This window comes from Heloderma suspectum, chromosome 17 (assembly GCF_057233095.1).
Source record: "Heloderma suspectum isolate Gila_16-S chromosome 17, 16-S_ref, whole genome shotgun sequence".
NCBI classification, from domain to species: domain Eukaryota; kingdom Metazoa; phylum Chordata; class Lepidosauria; order Squamata; family Helodermatidae; genus Heloderma; species Heloderma suspectum.
Genome location: NC_139474.1, coordinates 13,533,081 through 13,551,237, shown reverse-complemented (window position 1 = coordinate 13,551,237; position 18,157 = coordinate 13,533,081). Strand labels below are relative to the sequence as shown.

Here is an 18,157-nt window from a genome sequence, read left to right as displayed (position 1 = left end):
TACCACCTTCCTGAGTCTCACCGTCTCTCAGCTCGTACGCCAGTGGGAGGCCTGGTGGAACCGAATTCTCAGGCATCTGGCTTCCCATGACTGGGCCTGGCTCCCTGACTTCCCCCTCTGACTCAGAATCAGTCACACAGGCAACAGCTCCCAGCGGACTGGGGCAAGGTCTCACACAAACCTTCTGATTCTTCTGCGTCAGCAACATCTCTGTCCCTTGGGAGCTCTCCAGAGTCCTGAAGATCATTGCCACAGACAACAATATGGAGCTATGACCACCTCCCTTCCCTGGGAGCTCTCCCTGGCCCTGAACAGCCCCCGCCCCATTCTCTGCTATTGAAAAATGACCTTGAGCTTTCCCTGGTGCAGGCCCCACCCTCTGAAAGGTGTTCAGAGGAACCAGGTGCCCGCTATCCACAATTGTGCAACTTCTGCTCAACGTCATTCCTTCATAGCCTGGCCAGAACAGGACAACGCACAATTTACTGTGATGGTCGTGCAATGGTGTGGCCCTCTGGGTTAGCCCCCGAAGGCTAGATTTGGGGCAGATTTTGTTCACAGGCCTGAGCATTCCCCAGCCAGCTGGGGGTGTTCAACCTCTGCATTCCCCAGCATGGCTGGCTGGGGAATGCTGGGAGTTGCATGACTTTTTTTCCTGTCTAAACATGCATAGGATCGCACCCTTAGTCACTCAAATATTGCAAGGTCATGGACTGGCACTCTGAACCAGAGCAATGCTCTGATGTTTCTGGGCAGTTGAAACTGGGGGAAAGATTTTGTCAAATTTCTCTGGCGGGAAGAGATTCTCCGATGGCTTCACAGCATGGGGCAGCTGCTTTCTCTCCCCCCTCCCTCCGAATTTTTGTTTTGATTTTGCTGACCTTGCAAGGAGACAGCGGCAGCAATCGCATGGGTAGCCTGGCCAGCATTTTGTATCCTCCACAATGCCCCAGAACTAGCATTGCCCTGGGGCATTGTGGGGGAAAAATGGCAACCACCATTATTACCAAAAAAAAAACAACCCCAAGGAGAATATTTAGAGAAAACTCTGCAAAGTGTCTTTTTTCTAGTGGGGGGGGGGCAGATTGGAGCAAAAGACAAATCTCAAGGCATGTCTGCTGAAAAATCTCAGCTCAGTTCTACTCATAACTAAAGTCTCTGGAACAATGGCAGTATTTCGTGAAGACTCGACATTGGATGCATTAAAATCACCACTTTGCATGTACAGAAGGGGGATGGGGTGCACAGCCATCCTTTTATCCTGTGTATTTATTTACACATACATATACACACCACCCTTCAGTCCTTTGTTTTGGGGAATTCCCCCCATAGTCCCCCCCTGATTTTTTTTAAGCTCTGAAAACTCAGGAGTTCCCCCAAATTTTCTGATCCCTCTCCAGAACCGGCTCCAGGTTTTGGAGGGCCCTTGGGGAAGACATCCCCAACGGGCCCCCTTCCGCCATGAGTCTACCTTCTCCTCAACGTTGCCAGCAGCTGTTCGTGCGCCCTCTTCCTCACTGTTGCTCCCACTTGCTTGCTTGTCAGACAGAGGGCCAGGGAGCAAGGAGGTCGTGGCATCTCCTGCTCGACCTCCTCCTCACCACCACCATTTTCTGGGCCAGAACAAGAGGCAGGTGAACAAACAGGTTGCAGTAGTGAAGAGTAGGAGCAAGTCCAGGGGGCACTTGTCAGCGGGTCCCTACTGGGGTACAGGCCCTTGGCAGGTGCCCAACCATGCCTACCTTTGACCCCAGTCCTGCACCTCTTGCTTGTGTGTGGGTGATGCCATTTTGGCTACATAACCATCGGCACGCTAAGCCTGCAGCCTGGAAATAGAGGGACTGATGGTGATGAGGCATCACTGAATGGGCGGTGCTGAAAAGATTTTAATTTTTTTTAAGGACTTGGCTCCTGTAACTTTCTTTGACCTTGCTGCAAAATGAGTTATACCTCTATTATGTTTACCCACCCTGCAGGAATGGGGTGAGAGGTGTTCACACCCATCGTTTTCTCCCTTCGTTTATTTTATATCTCCTAAAATGGCAGGTCTCAGCTGCAGCTTTCTGCTGCCCTTATCCTCTGAGCTCATAATCCCTTTCCAAAACAGTGATGACAATCGAGGTTCAATCCGGATTAAAGCAGTCTTTTCAGTTATTGGAAAAAACAGGAGTGCGGCCCCACCCTTCCCAAACCAATCCATCATTGCTTATTCGGAAGCCCCTTAACACATTGTATATGGGGCAGCCTTGAACCACAGTTCGAAAACAGCAAGTGGAACAGACTGCAGCCACCATGATGCTTGTGGGGGTCAAACATTCTGCTAGCATCACACCAGGGGCCAGGGCCAAGACACTTTGCCACCAGAAACAAAGGGCAAGATGGCGCCCCCTCCCATTCCATGTACAAAAGCTGACTGAACTGGTAGTTGAATCTTTCTTCAACACTGGCTATGGGATAGTGTCCTCCACTGCGCTTGAAGGGGGCAGACTAGCTTAGGGGGCACAGGGCAGGCTGTGTGGCATACAGCTCCCTCTTCCAACATCTTGTTGCCACCACCCAACATCTGCCGCCTGAGGCAACGGCCCCACTCTGCCTAACGGTAGGGCCGGCCCTGCCAGGAGCAACAGTGTACCAGAGGCAGGGCTTGGAGGGTAGAAGCACTGGGCTGTTATTAGGGCCGTTATTTTTGTTATTAGGATGGACTATGACACTGTCTGCCACACCTTTCAGGCTTCCCTGTTCCCTCTGAATTTAGCTAGAATCCTCAGAGTAGCTGGCGGAAATGAATTTTCCCAGCAACAAGATCTTGTTCCCTGTTACAATGCAAAGTATTGTGGGATGGCTTGGTCTTGAATGGGCAATTATGGCCCATTAGTGATACAAAAGACCTGCTCTTGGTGGAGATGAAAACTGCTAGAACTGGTTTGTTGATATAGATCAACACAACAGCTTGCATTTTTGGATTCTCCTTGGGGCCCGTGGCTATGGGGGCTGTCACGATGAGTGCCTGCACTTAAGCATTTACCACTGCAGGAGTGGATAAATGCAGGGAGATATACGTAATCCCCAAATGGTGGATTTTGCATGAATCCCACATGGAGCTCATCGTACAAGTGCAGACACTCCACACACCTCCTTTGCAACACGTGTTTTTGCACCTTTCCCTTAATACACCCAATTTTATATGCAATCTTGCCTAAAGTTTTTTTTTTAAAGTAAGCAGTTTTCCTAAGATGTTGCGGTTTTGAACAGTATTGTCACTAATCTACATGTATTTCGTTGGCACTTTCCGCTAACGTATATGTTTTGGACAAATTTTTTGACTGGAAAACTCAGTCGTGACATGCAGAGAAGTGTGAATTTTGAAGGGTTTCAAAGTGCAAAGTGAAGCGAGTTCTCATTAAAACGCAAAGCAGACAAATTTCTCCCCTATCCCTAATCAAGTTTTTCCCTTATCAACATATTCTGGAGCCGAGCCTGGCTCTGTTTGAAAGTTAAATGCGAACAGAATAAATGTCTCCCCCTCCTACTCAATGCTAGGTAGCCAGTGTGGTGTAGTGGTTAGAGTGTTGGACTAGGACTCGGGAGACCCAGGTTCAAGTCCTTACTTGACCACGAAGCTGACTGGGTGACTTTGGGACAGTCATTGGCTCTCAGTCTAACCTACCTCACAGGGTTGTTGTGAGGATAAAATAGAGGAGGAGGAGGAGGGGAGGAGAAAGAGTATCATGTATTAGTAGTAAAGGAGGGGCCCCCGCATCAAACTCTAAACCACGCCCTGTTTGCGAAGGTGACAGTTGCGCTGCCCCCCATTGAGACGGGAAGTCCCGCCCTAGCCGGAAGCCCCACGTATGCGATCAGCTGACCCTGGACATATGACCTTCAGGATCAACTGACGGGGGTCATGTGACCCCTGTACGAACTCGCCATGCCACCGTGGACCCATAGGAATTGGTTTTAGAGCCCTAGGGGGCACAGGCGCGGAAATGGCCCATGGTGCCATTTCCAAGCAGCGCCCCAGATTGGCCCGGCGGGGTCATGTGACCCCTCTACGAACTCACCACGCCGCCGTGGACCAATAGGAATTGGTTTTAGAGCCCTAGCGGGTACATGTGTGGAGATGGCCCACGGGGCCTTTTCCAAGCCGCGCCCGGATTGGTCCTGCGGGGTCATGTGACCCCTCTACGAACTCACCGCGCCACCGTGGACCAATAGGAAGAGGTCTTAGAGCCTAGCCCTGTAAGGTCATGCCCCGCAACCCCATTGACCAATAGGAACAGCCTTGCCCCCAGAAAAACAGCCTTTTATCATGCCCAGACATGTTTTCTGCACAGAGAACATGGCGCAGCCAAGCACTTCTCCAGGGCTATCTGGTATTCTGCCACCAGCTGCAGAACGTGACCCCCGAAAACAGTATATTAGTACCAGTTCTGATGACTCTGCTTTTCCACCACCTAAACTTCTACGTGAGGAGGAGGCCGAGGTTTCCCAAATGTGGCAGAACATGTTGGAAGCCATTTCACTAGAGAACATTGTAGCACATGTAAGATTTCAATGTTTCTATCTATGTGTATGGATGGATGGTTGGAGGGGATATTTTATGGTGGTTTCTGAAGTTTGCAAAAGGGTTACAAGCAGGATACAGCTTCATAATAGATTGTACCATTTTTTCAGGACCCCTGTGTGAATAATGTTGGTGCAGAAGGTCTTGGAAAAACTGTTGAAATTAAAGCAGAGGGGCCATCACCGGTGGCATTATGGAAGATGGCCTCAATAGGAAACTTTCAAATACAGGTACGTGTGATTATTTGTAGCATCATTATTAAAGACATGTTGTGTGTGTGTTTAGGAGACACCAAAAGTATTTTCTTAATTTTGTTTTTAGGGTTGTGCTGATCTGTCAACGGGGCAGCCAGGCCAGTCATCCTGAAAAGTATTCTAGGCCTGGAAGTGGATGAAACAAGCTTCAGCTCACCTAGAAAGCACTGCAGAGCAATGCAATGCACTGTCAGAGCCACTGTTTTTGGAATTCTGAAGCACTGCTTAATTGAATATCTACATGATACATGTACTGGATGTATAATTGAAGCACCAGGACAATCCTCACATGAATGCTTATCTTGGCCAGAGAGTGTCATCTCTAGAAAGCTGAGAATTGTATGTGGGAAAATATGTTTTAAAAGTATACTGCATATTATGACTCTAATCGGATATAGTCTAAATTGCCTCAAGCTCACACAAGAGTCTGTTAATGAGATGTTGATTTTTGTTGTTGTTGTTGTTCAGTCGTTCAGTCGTGTCCGACTCTTCGTGACCCCATGGACCATAGCACGCCAGGCCTTCCTGTCCTGCACTCTCTCCCGGAGTGTGCTCAAGTTCATATTCATTGCATCGGTGATGCTATCTAGCCATCTCATCCTCTGTCGTCCCCTTCTCCTTTTGCCTTCAGTCTTTCCCAGCATCAGGGTCTTTTCCAGAGAGTTTTCCCTTCGCATTAGGTGGCCAAAATATTGGAGCTTCAGCTTCAGGATCTGTCCTTCCAATGAGTAGTCAGGGCTGATTTCCTTAGGATGGACTGATTTGACCTCCTTGCAGTCCAGGGGACTCGTAAGAGTCTTCTCCAGCACCACAGTTCGAAAGCATCAATTCTTCGGCGCTCAGCCTTCCTTATAGTCCAGCTCTCACAGCCATACGTTGCTACTGGGAAAACCATAGCTTTGATTAGACGGACCTTTGTCGGCAAGGTGATGTCTCTGCTTCTGACTATGCTGTCTAGGTTTGCCATAGCTTTCCTCCCAAGGAGCAAGTGTCTTTTAATTTCATGACTACAGTCACCATCTGTGGTGATCTTGGAGCCCAAGAAAGTAAAATCTGTCACTGCTTCCATTTCTTCCCCTTCTATATGCCAGGAAGTGATGTGGCCAGATGCCATGATCTTCGTTTTTTTAATGTTGAGTTTCAAACCAGCTTTTGCACTCTCCTCTTTCACCCTCAACAAGAGGCTCTTTAGATCCTCTTCGCTTTCTGCCATTAGGGTGGTATCATCTGCATATCGGAGGTTGTTGATAATTCTCCCATCAGTCTTAATTCCGACCTGTGATTTATCCAACCCGGCATTTCTCATGATGTACTCTGCATATAAGTTAAATAAGCAGGGCGACAATATGCAGCCTGGTTGTACTCCTTTCCCAATTTTGAACCACTCGGTTGTTCCATGTCTGGTTCTTACTGTTGCTTCTTGACCCTCGTACAGGTTTCTCAGGAGACAGGTAAGGTGGTCTGGTACTCCCATCACTTTAAGAATTTGCCACAGTTTGTTGTGATCCACACAATCAAAGGCTTTAGTGTAGTCAATGAAGCAGAAATAGACGTTTTTCTGGAATTCTCTTGCTTTCTCCATGATCCAGTGAATGTTGGCGATTTGATCTCTAGTTCCTCTGCCTCTTCGAAACCCAGCTTGTACTTCCAGTAGTTCTCGGTTGGCATACTGCTGAAGCCTAGCTTGTAGGATTTTGAGCCTCACCTTGCTGGCATGTGAAATGAGCGCAATTGTGCGGTTGTTTGAACACTCTTTGGCGTTGCCCTTCTTTGGAATTGGAATGTAAACTGACCTTTTCCAGTCTTGTGGCCACTGTTGAGTGTTCCAGATTTGTTGGCATATTGAATGCAGCACTTTAACAGCATCATCTTTTAGGATTTTAAATAGCTCGGCTGGAATACTGTCATCTCCGCTAGCTTTGTTGTTACTAATGCTTCCTAAGGCCCACTTGACTTCACTCTCTAGGATGTCCGGCTCAAGTTCAGTGACCGCACTATCATGGCTATCAGGGACATTCAAATCTTTCCTGTATAGTTCTTCTGTGTATTCTTGCCACCTCTTCTTAATCTCATCTGCTTCTGTTAGGTCCCTGCCTTCTTTGTCCTTTATCATGCCCGTCTTTGCACAAAACGTTCCCTTGAGATCTCCGATTTTCTTGAAGAGATCTCTAGTCTTTCCCATTCTGTTGTTTTCCTCGATTTCTTTGCATTGTTCATTGAAGAAGGCCTTCTTCTCTCTCCTTGCTATTCTCTGGAACTCTGCATTCAGTTGGGTATATCTTCCCCTTTCTCCCTTGCTTTTCGCTTCCCTTCTTCCCTCAGCTACTTGTAAAGCCTCATCAGACAGCCACTTGGCTTTCTTGCATTTCTTTTTCTTTGGGACGGATTTCGTTGCTGCCTCCTGAACAATGTTACGGACCTCCGTCCATAGTTCCTCAGGCACTCTGTCTATCAGGTCTAATCCCTGAAATCTATTCCTCACCTCCACTGTATATTCATCAGGGATATGATTTAGGTCATACCTGAACGGTTTAGTGGTTTTCCCGACGTTCTTCAATTTAAGCCGAAATTTTGCAAGAAGCAGCTCATGATCTGAGCCACAGTCAGCTCCAGGTCTTGTTTTTACTGACTGTATGGAGCTTCTCCATCTTTGGCTGCAAAGGACATAATCAATCTGATTTCGATATTGACCATCTGGTGACGTCCATGTGTAGAGTCGTCTCTTGTGCTGTTGGAAAAGAATGTTTGCTATGATCAGCGTGTTCTCTTGGCAAAACTCTATTAGCTTTTGTCCTGCTTCATTTTGTACACCAAGGCCATGCCTGCCTGTTATCCCGGTGATTTCTTGACTTCCTACTTTAGCATTCCAATCCCCTATGATGAAGAGGACATCTTTTTTTTGGTATTAGTTCTAGAAGGTGTTGTAGGTCTTCATAGAACCGATCAACCTCAGCTTCTTCGGCATCAGTGGTTGGGGCATAGACCTGAATTACTGTGATGTTGAATGGTTTGCCTTGGATTCGTACTGAGATCATTCTATCGTTTTTAAGATTGTACCCCAGTACTGCTTTTCCCACCCTTTTGTTGACTATGAGTGCTACTCCATTTCTTTTAAGGGATTCTTGCCCACAGTAGTAGATATGATGGTCACCTGAATTAAATTCACCCATGCCTGTCCATTTGAGTTCGCTGATTCCCAAGATGTCGATGTTCAATCTTGCCATCTCATGTTTGACCACCTCCAGCTTACCTTGATTCATTGATCTGACATTCCAGGTTCCTAAACAATACTGTTCTTTACAGCATCGGATTTTCTTTTCACCACCAGACACATCCACAGCTGAGTGTCCTTTCGGCTTTGGCCCAGCCGCTTCACTCTTTCTGGCGCTACTTGGAAATACCCTCTGCTCTTCCCCAGTAGTATGTTGGACACCTTCCGACCTGAGGGGCTCATCTTCCGGCATCATCTCTTTTAGCCTTGTGATACGTTCCATGGGGTTTTCTTGGCAAGAATACTGGAGTGGTTTGCCATTTCCTTCTCCAGTGGACCACGTTTTGTCAGAACTCTCCGCCATGACCTGTCCGTCTTGGGTGGCCCTGCACGGCATAGCTTATGGCTTCACTGAGTTACGCAAGCCCCTTCGCCACAACAAGGCAGTGATCCATGAAGGGGAGAGATGTTGATACTGGTGACTAAAATTGGGCGTTCACACAGAGCTCTGAAACTACTGGATAAAACCCTGAAAAATACCGATCATGTATTTTTAAATCATGTAATGAAAGTGATTAGAAACAGGTCCTATAAATATTTTCTTACATCTGTAAAGTAAAACTCTGAATAAAATGGCTCATGTGAAAACTGCTGCATTTTTTGTTTTGTTTTGTTTTGTCAGAATCGTTTTTGAAAGAATCATTAAACATAGAAATCACAGGGGCTGTAAGTAAAACCTTCAAGGGTCTTTAAAAAGTAAAACACTCCTTAAGCACCACCTAGATTTTGTAAAAAATACCCTAGCTAGCCCCCCCAAAAAAACCTATGATCACCCCTGTAAAGTGACTTTTTAGATGAAGAAGACACAGATCAAGCAAAGGAGTCCACAGAATATCAGGATCCAACCACAACGTTTCCCTGTGTTGTTAGAAAGTTTTATGTTCTTTCTGCAGAGCACTTGTGTCTTATGTTTAAAACCTACTATAAGCCTACCTGCAATTGACCCATCACCCTAGACACATTTAAAAATGCTGCTAGGTTTCCCAAAAACTATGCTCACCCCTGTAAATGATTGTGTAGCATTAATTTCCATTTTTGAGATGGGCCCTGAAACCGCATTACGTGCCTTGGGCATGGGTATTGCTAAATTTTAGGAATCAGCTTTTTATCACTAGCTTCCAATACAGGGCAGAGGGCTGGTCCCGAAAAGGCTGATGCCTCATGTCTTCAGATACATGGGTCCTGAAATTGCATTACGTGTTTTTTGAGTAGGGCGTTCCTAAATTTCAGTGTTGGGAAAACAACCAGTGTTCTAATCTAATCTTTACACATTGATATGTAGGGGAAAACTATTCCCTCCTTTTCTTTTAAAATTATTATTATTTTATTTTTGTCTGAATCATTTTTGAAAGAATCATTAAACACAGAGAGCACAAGGGCTGCAAGTAAAACCTTCAAGAGTCTTTAAAAAGTAAAACATTCCTTAAGTGCCACTTAGATTTTGTAAAAATCCTACATGGCATGCCCTTTAGAAGGGGGGGGGGCAATGGTCTAGTCCTCTCACATTTGCTGTTAGCAGCTTGATAAAAAAGCATTAATGTAAACATCTGATATTGGAGAGAGGGGAAAAAAATCTCAATAACTGTCTTTAAAATGATGGATACATAGGTATCCATTTTTTAAAAAATAAACATGATGGGGTGTTAGGGGACCCCCCCCCCCGACTTTGTGCATTTATATGTAGGGAAAACTATCCCCTTTTTAAATTATTATTATTATTATTATTATTATTATTATTATTATTGTCAGAATCATTTTTGAAAGAATCATTAATCACAGAGATCACGAGGGCTGCAAGTAAAACCTTCAAGAGTCTTTAAAAAGTAAAACATTCCTTAAGTGCCACTTAGATTTTGTAAAAATCCTACATGGCATGCCCTTTAGAAGAGGGGGGTGGGGGTGGGGGCAATGGTCTAGTCCTCTCACATTTGCTGTTAGCAGCTTGGTAAAAAAGCATTAATGTAAACATCTGATATTGGAGAGAGGAAAAAAAATCACAATAACTGTCTTTAAAATGATGGATACATAGGTATCCATTTTTAAAAAATAAATATGATGGGGCGTGGTTTAGACTTTGATGCGGGGGCCCCTCCTTTACTACTTGTATTTCTTCCTCATTGACATGTTCTCAAGCTGTTCCTGGCTCAAAGGAGCCTGGCTAGAACATCCGGTTTACTTGCTGGGTGGGGTGGGGTGGGAGATAATCCCTCCCTTTTCTGTACCAGTGTGAGCAATGACCTGCCATGCCTTCCGGCAAGCTACGACCGAGTATGTCAACCAATGAAATTTGTTTTCCTGGAGGCCCCCCGCTTCCTGCCCGCTAACTCAGCCCCAGACTTGGGCTGAGCATCCAACCCACAAACTCCCCCTCTCATGTGCTTTTTCTGGCCTGCACACAGAAAGTCCTGTGTGTTCCCCTCAACCACTGTTCTCTTGGCAGGATTTCTACATTTGCACAGAAAAAGTTTGTGGACGGAAGGCAAGAGCCCAGATGTTGAACTTTGCTGCCACCAACAAACAGGAAAGCAGTGACACAAAGCCAGAACTCTGAGTGCAAGGGGCGGGGGGAGAAGGCTGGCGGTGGGCGTGTCTGTCTGACTCTGGGAAGTAAAAAACCAAAACCAGCAGCTCTCTTAGCTAATGGAGCTCTGATCCCACCTATTCCGCCCCCCCCCCTAATTCCAGCTACCCTGAGCTGTGTAAAGAGCCCTGGGCTTATCTCTCTTTTGCCATTTTCCCGGCAAGCATCCACGTTCAGGGTAAGAGGCAATTCCCTTTTGGAAGAGGGCACCATGCAAAAGGTGTGTGTGTGTGTGTGTGTGTGTGTGTGTGTGTGCGCGCGCGCACAAAGGCTTTCCCCCCTTGCCACAGGGTACATCTAATCTGGGGCATCGTAGCTTTTCTGTTAGGCTGCCAGACAGTTAGAAGAATCTTGCGAGCTGGTTAATCATTCAGGTGATTAATAATAATAATAAAAAAAACCCTGGTGCATTAATTGGTTAAATGCACATCAGTGGACGTGGTACCCAAACCTCAGCAGATGTGCCCGTTTGATATAGCGGTAGAAAGCATGAGATGGCCACATTTTGACAAATCAGGCTGCAATCCTGAACCCTTGACTTGCTAGGGAGGAAGTCCCAGTGAACTCAAGAGGGACTTCTTTCTGAGGTCATATCTTAGTTTTGTGCCCAAAATCCACTGTCTCATTGTTGGGAGGAAAATTCACTGTGAAAATCTACCTATTCATACCAACACTTCCTATTATATTAACACACCAGGATCCAAAATAGTCCACAAGGTGTCATTGGCAGCTGGTACCTTCAATGGCTTTTAAAAACAACCATGATGAGACAAATTCATGGAGGAGGGAAAGTCTAAGCAGTAACAGCCAAGTAGAGCCACCAGATTCAGACGCAGTGTACCTCTGAAAACCAGATGCCAGAGACAAACAATGAGAGAAATATCTCTTACACTGAGGGACCATAAGATTCTGGGCCTTTTTGAGTCTATGGGAAGGGGCAGGTTCCCTTGGGCATTAACTTGGCATGCCACTGTCGGATAGAGGGAAACATATCATAAGACCAACAGCAACACTGTCCAGGTAGGAAAAGCTGGGCATTAGAGGGAAGGGATTTTACGGAGCATCCAGGAATTATGTATGTATGTATGTATGTATTTATTTATTATTTCATTTCATTTCTATACCGCCCAATAGCCGAAGCTCTCTGGGCGGTTCACAAAAATTAAAACCAAAGAGCACATAATAAAACAATATAAAATATATAAAACATTAAAACCACAGTATAATAATACAACCAGAATAAAACCAGAATTAGAGGGAAGGGATTCTACCGAGCACCTGGGAATTAGAGGGAAGGGATTCTACCAAGCATCTGGGAATTAGAGGGAAGGGATTTTACCCAGCATCTGGGAATTAGAGGGAAGGGATTCTACCCAGCATCTGGGAATTAGAGGGAAGGGATTCTACCCAGCATCTGGGAATTAGAGGGAAGGGATTCTACCCAGCATCTGGGAATTAGAGGGAAGGGATTTTACCCAGCATCTGGGAATTAGAGGGAAGGGATTTTACCCAGCATCTGGGAATTAGAGGGAAGGGATTCTACCCAGCATCTGGGAATTAGAGGGAAGGGATTCTACCCAGCATCTGGGAATTAGAGGGAAGGGATTTTACCCAGCATCTGGGAATTAGAGGGAAGGGATTTTACCCAGCATCTGGGAATTAGAGGGAAGGGATTTTACCCAGCATCTGGGAATTAGAGGGAAGGGATTTTACCCAGCATCTGGGAATTAGAGGGAAGGGATTTTACCCAGCATCTGGGAATTAGAGGGAAGGGATTTTACCCAGCATCTGGGAATTAGAGGGAAGGGATTTTACCCAGCATCTGGGAATTAGAGGGAAGGGATTCTACCCAGCATCTGGGAATTAGAGGGAAGGGATTCTACCCAGCATCTGGGAATTAGAGGGAAGGGATTTTACCCAGCATCTGGGAATTAGAGGGAAGGGATTTTACCAAGCATCTGGGAATTAGAGGGAAGGGATTTTACCCAGCATCTGGGAATTAGAGGGAAGGGATTTTACCAAGCATCTGTGCCACCAGGGCTCGGTTCTCTGAGGAATCAGAGTCAATATTGCTTGTAATTCTGTGCAACTTCTCTTTTTCTCTCCAATCTTTCCTTCCTTCGTCACTCAGTCCAAAAGATGCATCTAGTCCAACTTTGTGTTCTTAACAGTAGCCAGTCAGATGCCTCTGGAAGCCCACAAAGAAGGACATGAAAGCAATGTCTGCTGCTTTTTTTGTTCCATTCCTAAAGTCAGGTTCTGAGAGGTAGACTGCATCTGAACATGGAGGTTCCAGTTAATACCATGGGCACAGCTGTTCTCTACAAATGTGGCAAAATAGGGATGGGCAAATCTGTCTGTTTAGGATTGTCTCTGTTTCTTCTCATTTTCCTCATCTTTTGTTCTGTCTCATGTCTGCATCAGTTTGTCAAAAAAAGTCAGCAAAAAAACCAAATGTGTTTGTGTGCACATTTCTCCAAATATATGCATTTTTGTGTGCCGTTTTGCCTAACGTATGGATTTTTGCAAGCAATTTCCCCTAACATCATGCATGTCTGTATGTTTATTTTCACTAACATACCAAAAGAGAACTGTGTCTCAGCTTGTAGGTTGATCTGGGAAATGCACGTGGGGCAGGTTCACATTAAAGTGCAAACTCAGGAATTTTGCTGACCCGAGTGGCAAATCCCTTTCAAAAGCCACTGAAGGAATTGGCTGTCACAGCATCTCCCAGCAGGGCTATTCCATCTCTTCTTTCATGGGACCAGCTTGTTTTTCCTTTCTCCAAAGGTCACCTAACCGGCAGCCATTCCCTTGGGGTACCTGAACTGTTTCCATTCCTGGCTTGTCATGACAAGCACTAACTTTAAGAACTGGTGAGGCCTGCGCTTGCTTTTTTTCCCCTCCTCCCTCCTCCTCCCTTTTTCCTCAGGTGTCATATCTTTTAGAAGTGTAATCCTGAGGGCAGGGCCTGTCTTACTACTGATGTTTGCAAGCCACTCTGGAAGCCTTGGCAGTATATGTGCATCTTCCTTCCTTCCTTCCTTCCTTCCTTCCTTCCTTCCTTCCTTCCTCTCGCTCACCTTCTCATTTCTCCTCTCTCTTGGGTTCACAGTTCCCCTCCTATGCAGCAGGGATCCCTTGATACCCATTTCATGAAAACCCACCCCATCCCTTGACCAACAACCGCAGCGAGGAAGGAGAGGAACCCTCTCCCCATTCCATAACATCATGGCCAGCGTGGAATGGACAGAAGTGGAGACGGCCATCCAGGAAATCGCCAACGTATTCACAACCCACGGAGGCAAGAAGGGCACACTGACCATCGACGAGTTCAAGGAGCTTGTGACCTTACAGCTCCCCAACCTCATGAAGGTGAGCATAGAATGTGGGGAGACAAGTAGAAGGGTAGGGCTGCAGAAGGGGAAAAGTAGGGATATGAAAAATCACAGAACTCCAGCTCTCCAAATTCCAGCTCGAGTCATAGAATCATAGAATAGAATAGCAGGGTTGGAAGGGGCCTACAAGGCCATCGAGTCCAACGCCCTGCTCAATGCAGGAATCCAAATCAGAGCATCCCCGACAGATGGCTGTCCAGCCTCGTCTTGAATACCTCCAGTGTACGAGAGCCCAAAACCTCCCTAGGGAATTGGTTCCATCGTCGTATTGCTCTAACAGTCAGGAAGTTTTCCGCAATGTTCAGCTGGAATCTGGCTTCCTGTCACTTGAGCCCATTCTTCCGTGTCCTGCACTCTGGGATGATTGAAAAGAGATCCTGGCCTTCCTCTCTGGGACAACCTTTCAAGTACTTGAAGAGCACTATCCTATCTCCCCTCAGTCTTGTCTTCTTGAGGCTAAACATGCCCAGTTCTTTCAGTCTCTCTTCACAGGGCTTTGTTTCCAGTCCCCTGATCACCTTTGTTGCCCTCCTCTGAACCCTCTCCAGTTTGTCTGCATCCTTCTTAAAATGTGGTGCAGTGTTGAGTAGAGTCCATATCAGCTTTTTTGTTCCTGCATGAAAATCCATGCGTATCTTCATGCGTACTTTTCTAAATGTTCGCATCAATTGTGCAATTGTGCATCAATTGTGAGAGCCAGTGTAGTGTAGCGGTGAGAGTGACGGACTGGGAGCCAGGAGATCCGGGTTCTACTCCCCACATGGCCATGGAAGCTCACTGGGTGACTTTGGGCCAGTCACAGACTCTCAGCCCAACCCACCTCACAGGGTTGTTGTTGTGAGGATACAACGGAGAGGAGGAGGATAATGTAAGCCGCCTTGGGTTCCTTGCAAGAGGAAAAAAGGCGGGATATAAATGCAATAATAATAAATAAATTGTGCACATCTTTGAAACGTATGTGCTCTTCTGCTATGATTAAAGGATATTTGTGTGCTTTTTTTAAAATTGCTCATTTTTCAGGCACATTTTTCAAATGTACATGTGCTGTCAGACAGAGCGTTGGGGTCCACAAATTGCATTGCAGGCACGGAAATGTACGGACTTTGACCTCACATTGCCTCGGAGTCCGTATTTGGTCTGGGAGGTGCAACCTGGGTAAATCCTGATAAAAAATGAACTGAAACTAATTTCTCATACATCCCTAGGGAAGTGCCCCTAAGGACCAAACCAGATATGACATGGGAGATGTGGTCGGATTGCCAAGGGCACTTCCAAAAGAGGCTTTTATCATGTCCTGCCTCAAACGTGGGATTTGATAGTGGAGGTGTTGTCACCTGCTGCAGTTGGTGCTCCTCCTTTTTCTCATCATGGCTCCCGCTTGCTTGCTTGGCAGGCAGAGACCCAGTGAGCAAGGAGGCTGCGGCATCTCCTGTTCCTCCTCCTACCCACCACTGCTGTCTGGGCCGGGGCGAGAGGCAGGTGAGCAAGCAGGTTGCAATGGCAAAGAGGAGGAGGAAATACAGGGGGCTCTTGTCAGAGGGCCCATGCTGTGGTGCGGGCCCTTGGCAAGTGGCCAGCCATGCCTGACTTTGTTGCCAGCCCTGGACAGGGCATCTGCTTTGCACGCAGAACATCACAGGTTCAGTCTACAGCTTCTCCAGGTAGGGCTAGGAAAGAATCCTGCCTGAAAGCCTGGAGAGCCGCTGACAGTCAGTGGTGACAATACCGGGCTAGATGGAACATGGGTCTGGCTCAGTATAAGGCAGCTTCACAGGTTCCTGTGACAGACAGAAATAGCTGGACAACACCTTTGGACTGGAGTTGTCCACCTGGAAGCACCCCTAGTTTCTAAGCCCACCCCCACCCCCATCTTAAAGCATTCTTAATCTTAAATCTTACACTCTGTGTCTTTCTGTCTCTTGTGTCTCTGTCTCTCTCTCTCTCTGTGTGTGTCTGTCTCTGTCTCTGTATCTCTCAGTGTGTGTGTCTATCTCTGTCTGTCTGTCTGTCTGTCTGTCTCTCACACACACACACACCAGCTGCAGTGTGTAGTAGTATAGTCAAGAAGCAGGTTTACCATCCAGCGAGAAGCTGGACCACACACAGCATGGTTCACAGGGTCACACAAACACGAACAGCTGCAGCCGTCACGAACACATCTTGCAACAGCAAGTTCCAGAAGTGAATGGTTCATAGTGTGGAGGAGCACTCCCTTTTGTATGCTCTGAGCTGACTCCGGTCAATTTTACTGGGTGATCGGGCTGCACAAAGGTGAGGAGAGGGCAGAAACGGAATCCTCCTCCTGTCGGCTCTCTCCACGCAGTTCATCCTGTAAAGCAGCCTTCCGCAAACTGGCAAAAACCAGATGTGTTGGATCCAGCTGTCTCCAGATGATGGGAGTTGTAGTCCAACACATATGGGAGTCTTTCCTCCTAGGGGAACCCATTGCTTCAATTCTGGACCAACAGTTCCTTGAAAACCTCCATTCTACCCTATCTTCTTGGGCAGCCTATTATTATTATTATTATTATTATTATTATTGCTCTGATGTATACAAGAACGGCCTTGCTGGATGAACATAAGAACATAAGAGGAGCCCTGCTGGATGAGACCAAGGATCCATCTAGTCCAGCATTCTGTTCGCACAGTGGCCAACCAGCTGCCCAGGGGAAACCCACAAGCAGGACAGGAATGTCCTGCAACAGCACCCTCCCACACTCGTGAGACTAAATGGGTGCACTCAAATCCCAGAATACTGTTTCTAAGAGCAGCTAGCACAAAAAAGCAACGCCTGCTTCCATTGTCTGCTGCGAGCATCCAGTCTTTAGAGATAGGTTGCTCCTGTGCCAGGAGGTTCATTGCAGCAATCTCCCACTAGCCCCCTCTGACTTTCCCTTTCCTCTTTGCAGGATGTGGGGGATCTAGATGAGAAGATGAGGCGCCTGGGCATCAACGATAACAACGGGTTGAGCATTGAAGACTTCTGCATGCTTGTTGGGGAGCTGGCCAAGGAAATCAAGAGAGAAGAAGTGGGGGAAAAAAAGTGAGAGGCATGTGTATGAGAGAGATTGAGATTGACAGAGACTGAGATTGAGAGAGACTGAGATTGAGAGAGAGAGAGAGAGAGAGAGTTAAACAGACAGGTGGGAACAGAAAATCTTGACCACGAACATTTGCGGTGTATGTTTGTGTGAGGTAGGTACTGGGATATATGATCTATCTGGCAGCGGGTTGCAACTTCCAAATAAAGCCTTTCCTCCGAGCTGGTGTTGCTCGTTCCTTGCTTGGCAGGCAGGACAGAAGTGATGGGATGCCAGAGCCAGGACTTGGGCAGCTGCTGGGGGGAGTCGGGGAATATTACGCTTGCCTCCAGCCTGGACAGGAAGCTGTCAGAAGTCTTTCCCGCTTAGGAGGGCCCAATAGACAGCCTGGGTAGGTGGAGTCAATGCACAACCCAAAAAAACATTTGTTATCCTGGGAATGCTGCAACTGGCAGCCCTGGTGGGTGACTAGATGGAGCAACAGCAGACAAATTAATACACTCCCTGTTTTAAGGCCCAGCAGTTGCCAATATGCAACCCAGCTAACTTGTTCTCTACTTTTCATAGTACCGGTGCAGTAGGAGAACTTCATGCTTCTGTGCTGCCCCTTTTCCTTCCCTGGATCCATTGCCCCACCTCCTCCCTCTTCTCCTTGAGAATCAGGGGTGCTAAAAGCTATCCCGCAGACCCGCCCACCCCTGGCAAGAAATGCTTGGGCAACCACCCCTGCTGACTTAGCTGGCTTATCGGGGCAGGGAAGTTGTCCATTTTGCAAAACGACGAGCTTGCCAAGTCCCCCATTGTAGTGGCATTAATGGTGTGGAGGAGCAGAGGTGATCCTTGGACCAGCTGACCACAAAGCAAGCAAGGTGAGGAGGCAATCTTGGAGGCAGACAGGTGGATTCTGAGCCATGCCGCATTGTATTGGCCCAAACCTCCTGAAGACGATGACTCCTTTGAGTCGGGAACGTCTCTGTTCCTCAGGAGCTCTCCCTGGTCCTGAAGAGACCCCCAACTCCATTTCCTGCTATTGGGTAATGACCTTGAG

General features: G+C 46.9%; 1 protein-coding gene across 2 annotated transcripts; it reads left to right on the top strand.

The window, feature by feature from the left end:
* Positions 1-10,685: 10,685 nt before the first annotated feature.
* Positions 10,686-17,330, top strand: LOC146334561 (protein S100-A13-like). 2 transcript variants are annotated; one of them, XM_084824292.1, is made up of 3 exons: positions 10,686-10,848; positions 13,786-14,045; positions 16,978-17,330. In XM_084824292.1, exons 2-3 carry the CDS (start codon positions 13,902-13,904, stop codon positions 17,113-17,115), a joined length of 282 nt encoding a protein of 93 aa, XP_084680418.1. In that variant the 5' UTR covers positions 10,686-10,848; positions 13,786-13,901; the 3' UTR covers positions 17,116-17,330. The 2 variants fall into 2 exon arrangements, with proteins under 2 accessions (XP_084680418.1, XP_084680420.1); XM_084824294.1 differs by having other exon boundaries at positions 10,686-10,890.
* The last annotated feature ends 827 nt before the right edge of the window (positions 17,331-18,157 follow it).

What these genes read in the sequence shown, in the direction of transcription:
- LOC146334561 (XM_084824292.1), top strand. Translation starts at nt 13,902, where the DNA reads ATGGCCAGCGTGGAATGGACAGAAGTGGAGACGGCCATCCAGGAAATC. An exon ending in AGCTCCCCAACCTCATGAAG is followed by an intron (nt 14,046 to 16,977) that starts GTGAGCATAGAA and finishes TCCTCTTTGCAG; the next exon opens with GATGTGGGGGATCTAGATGA.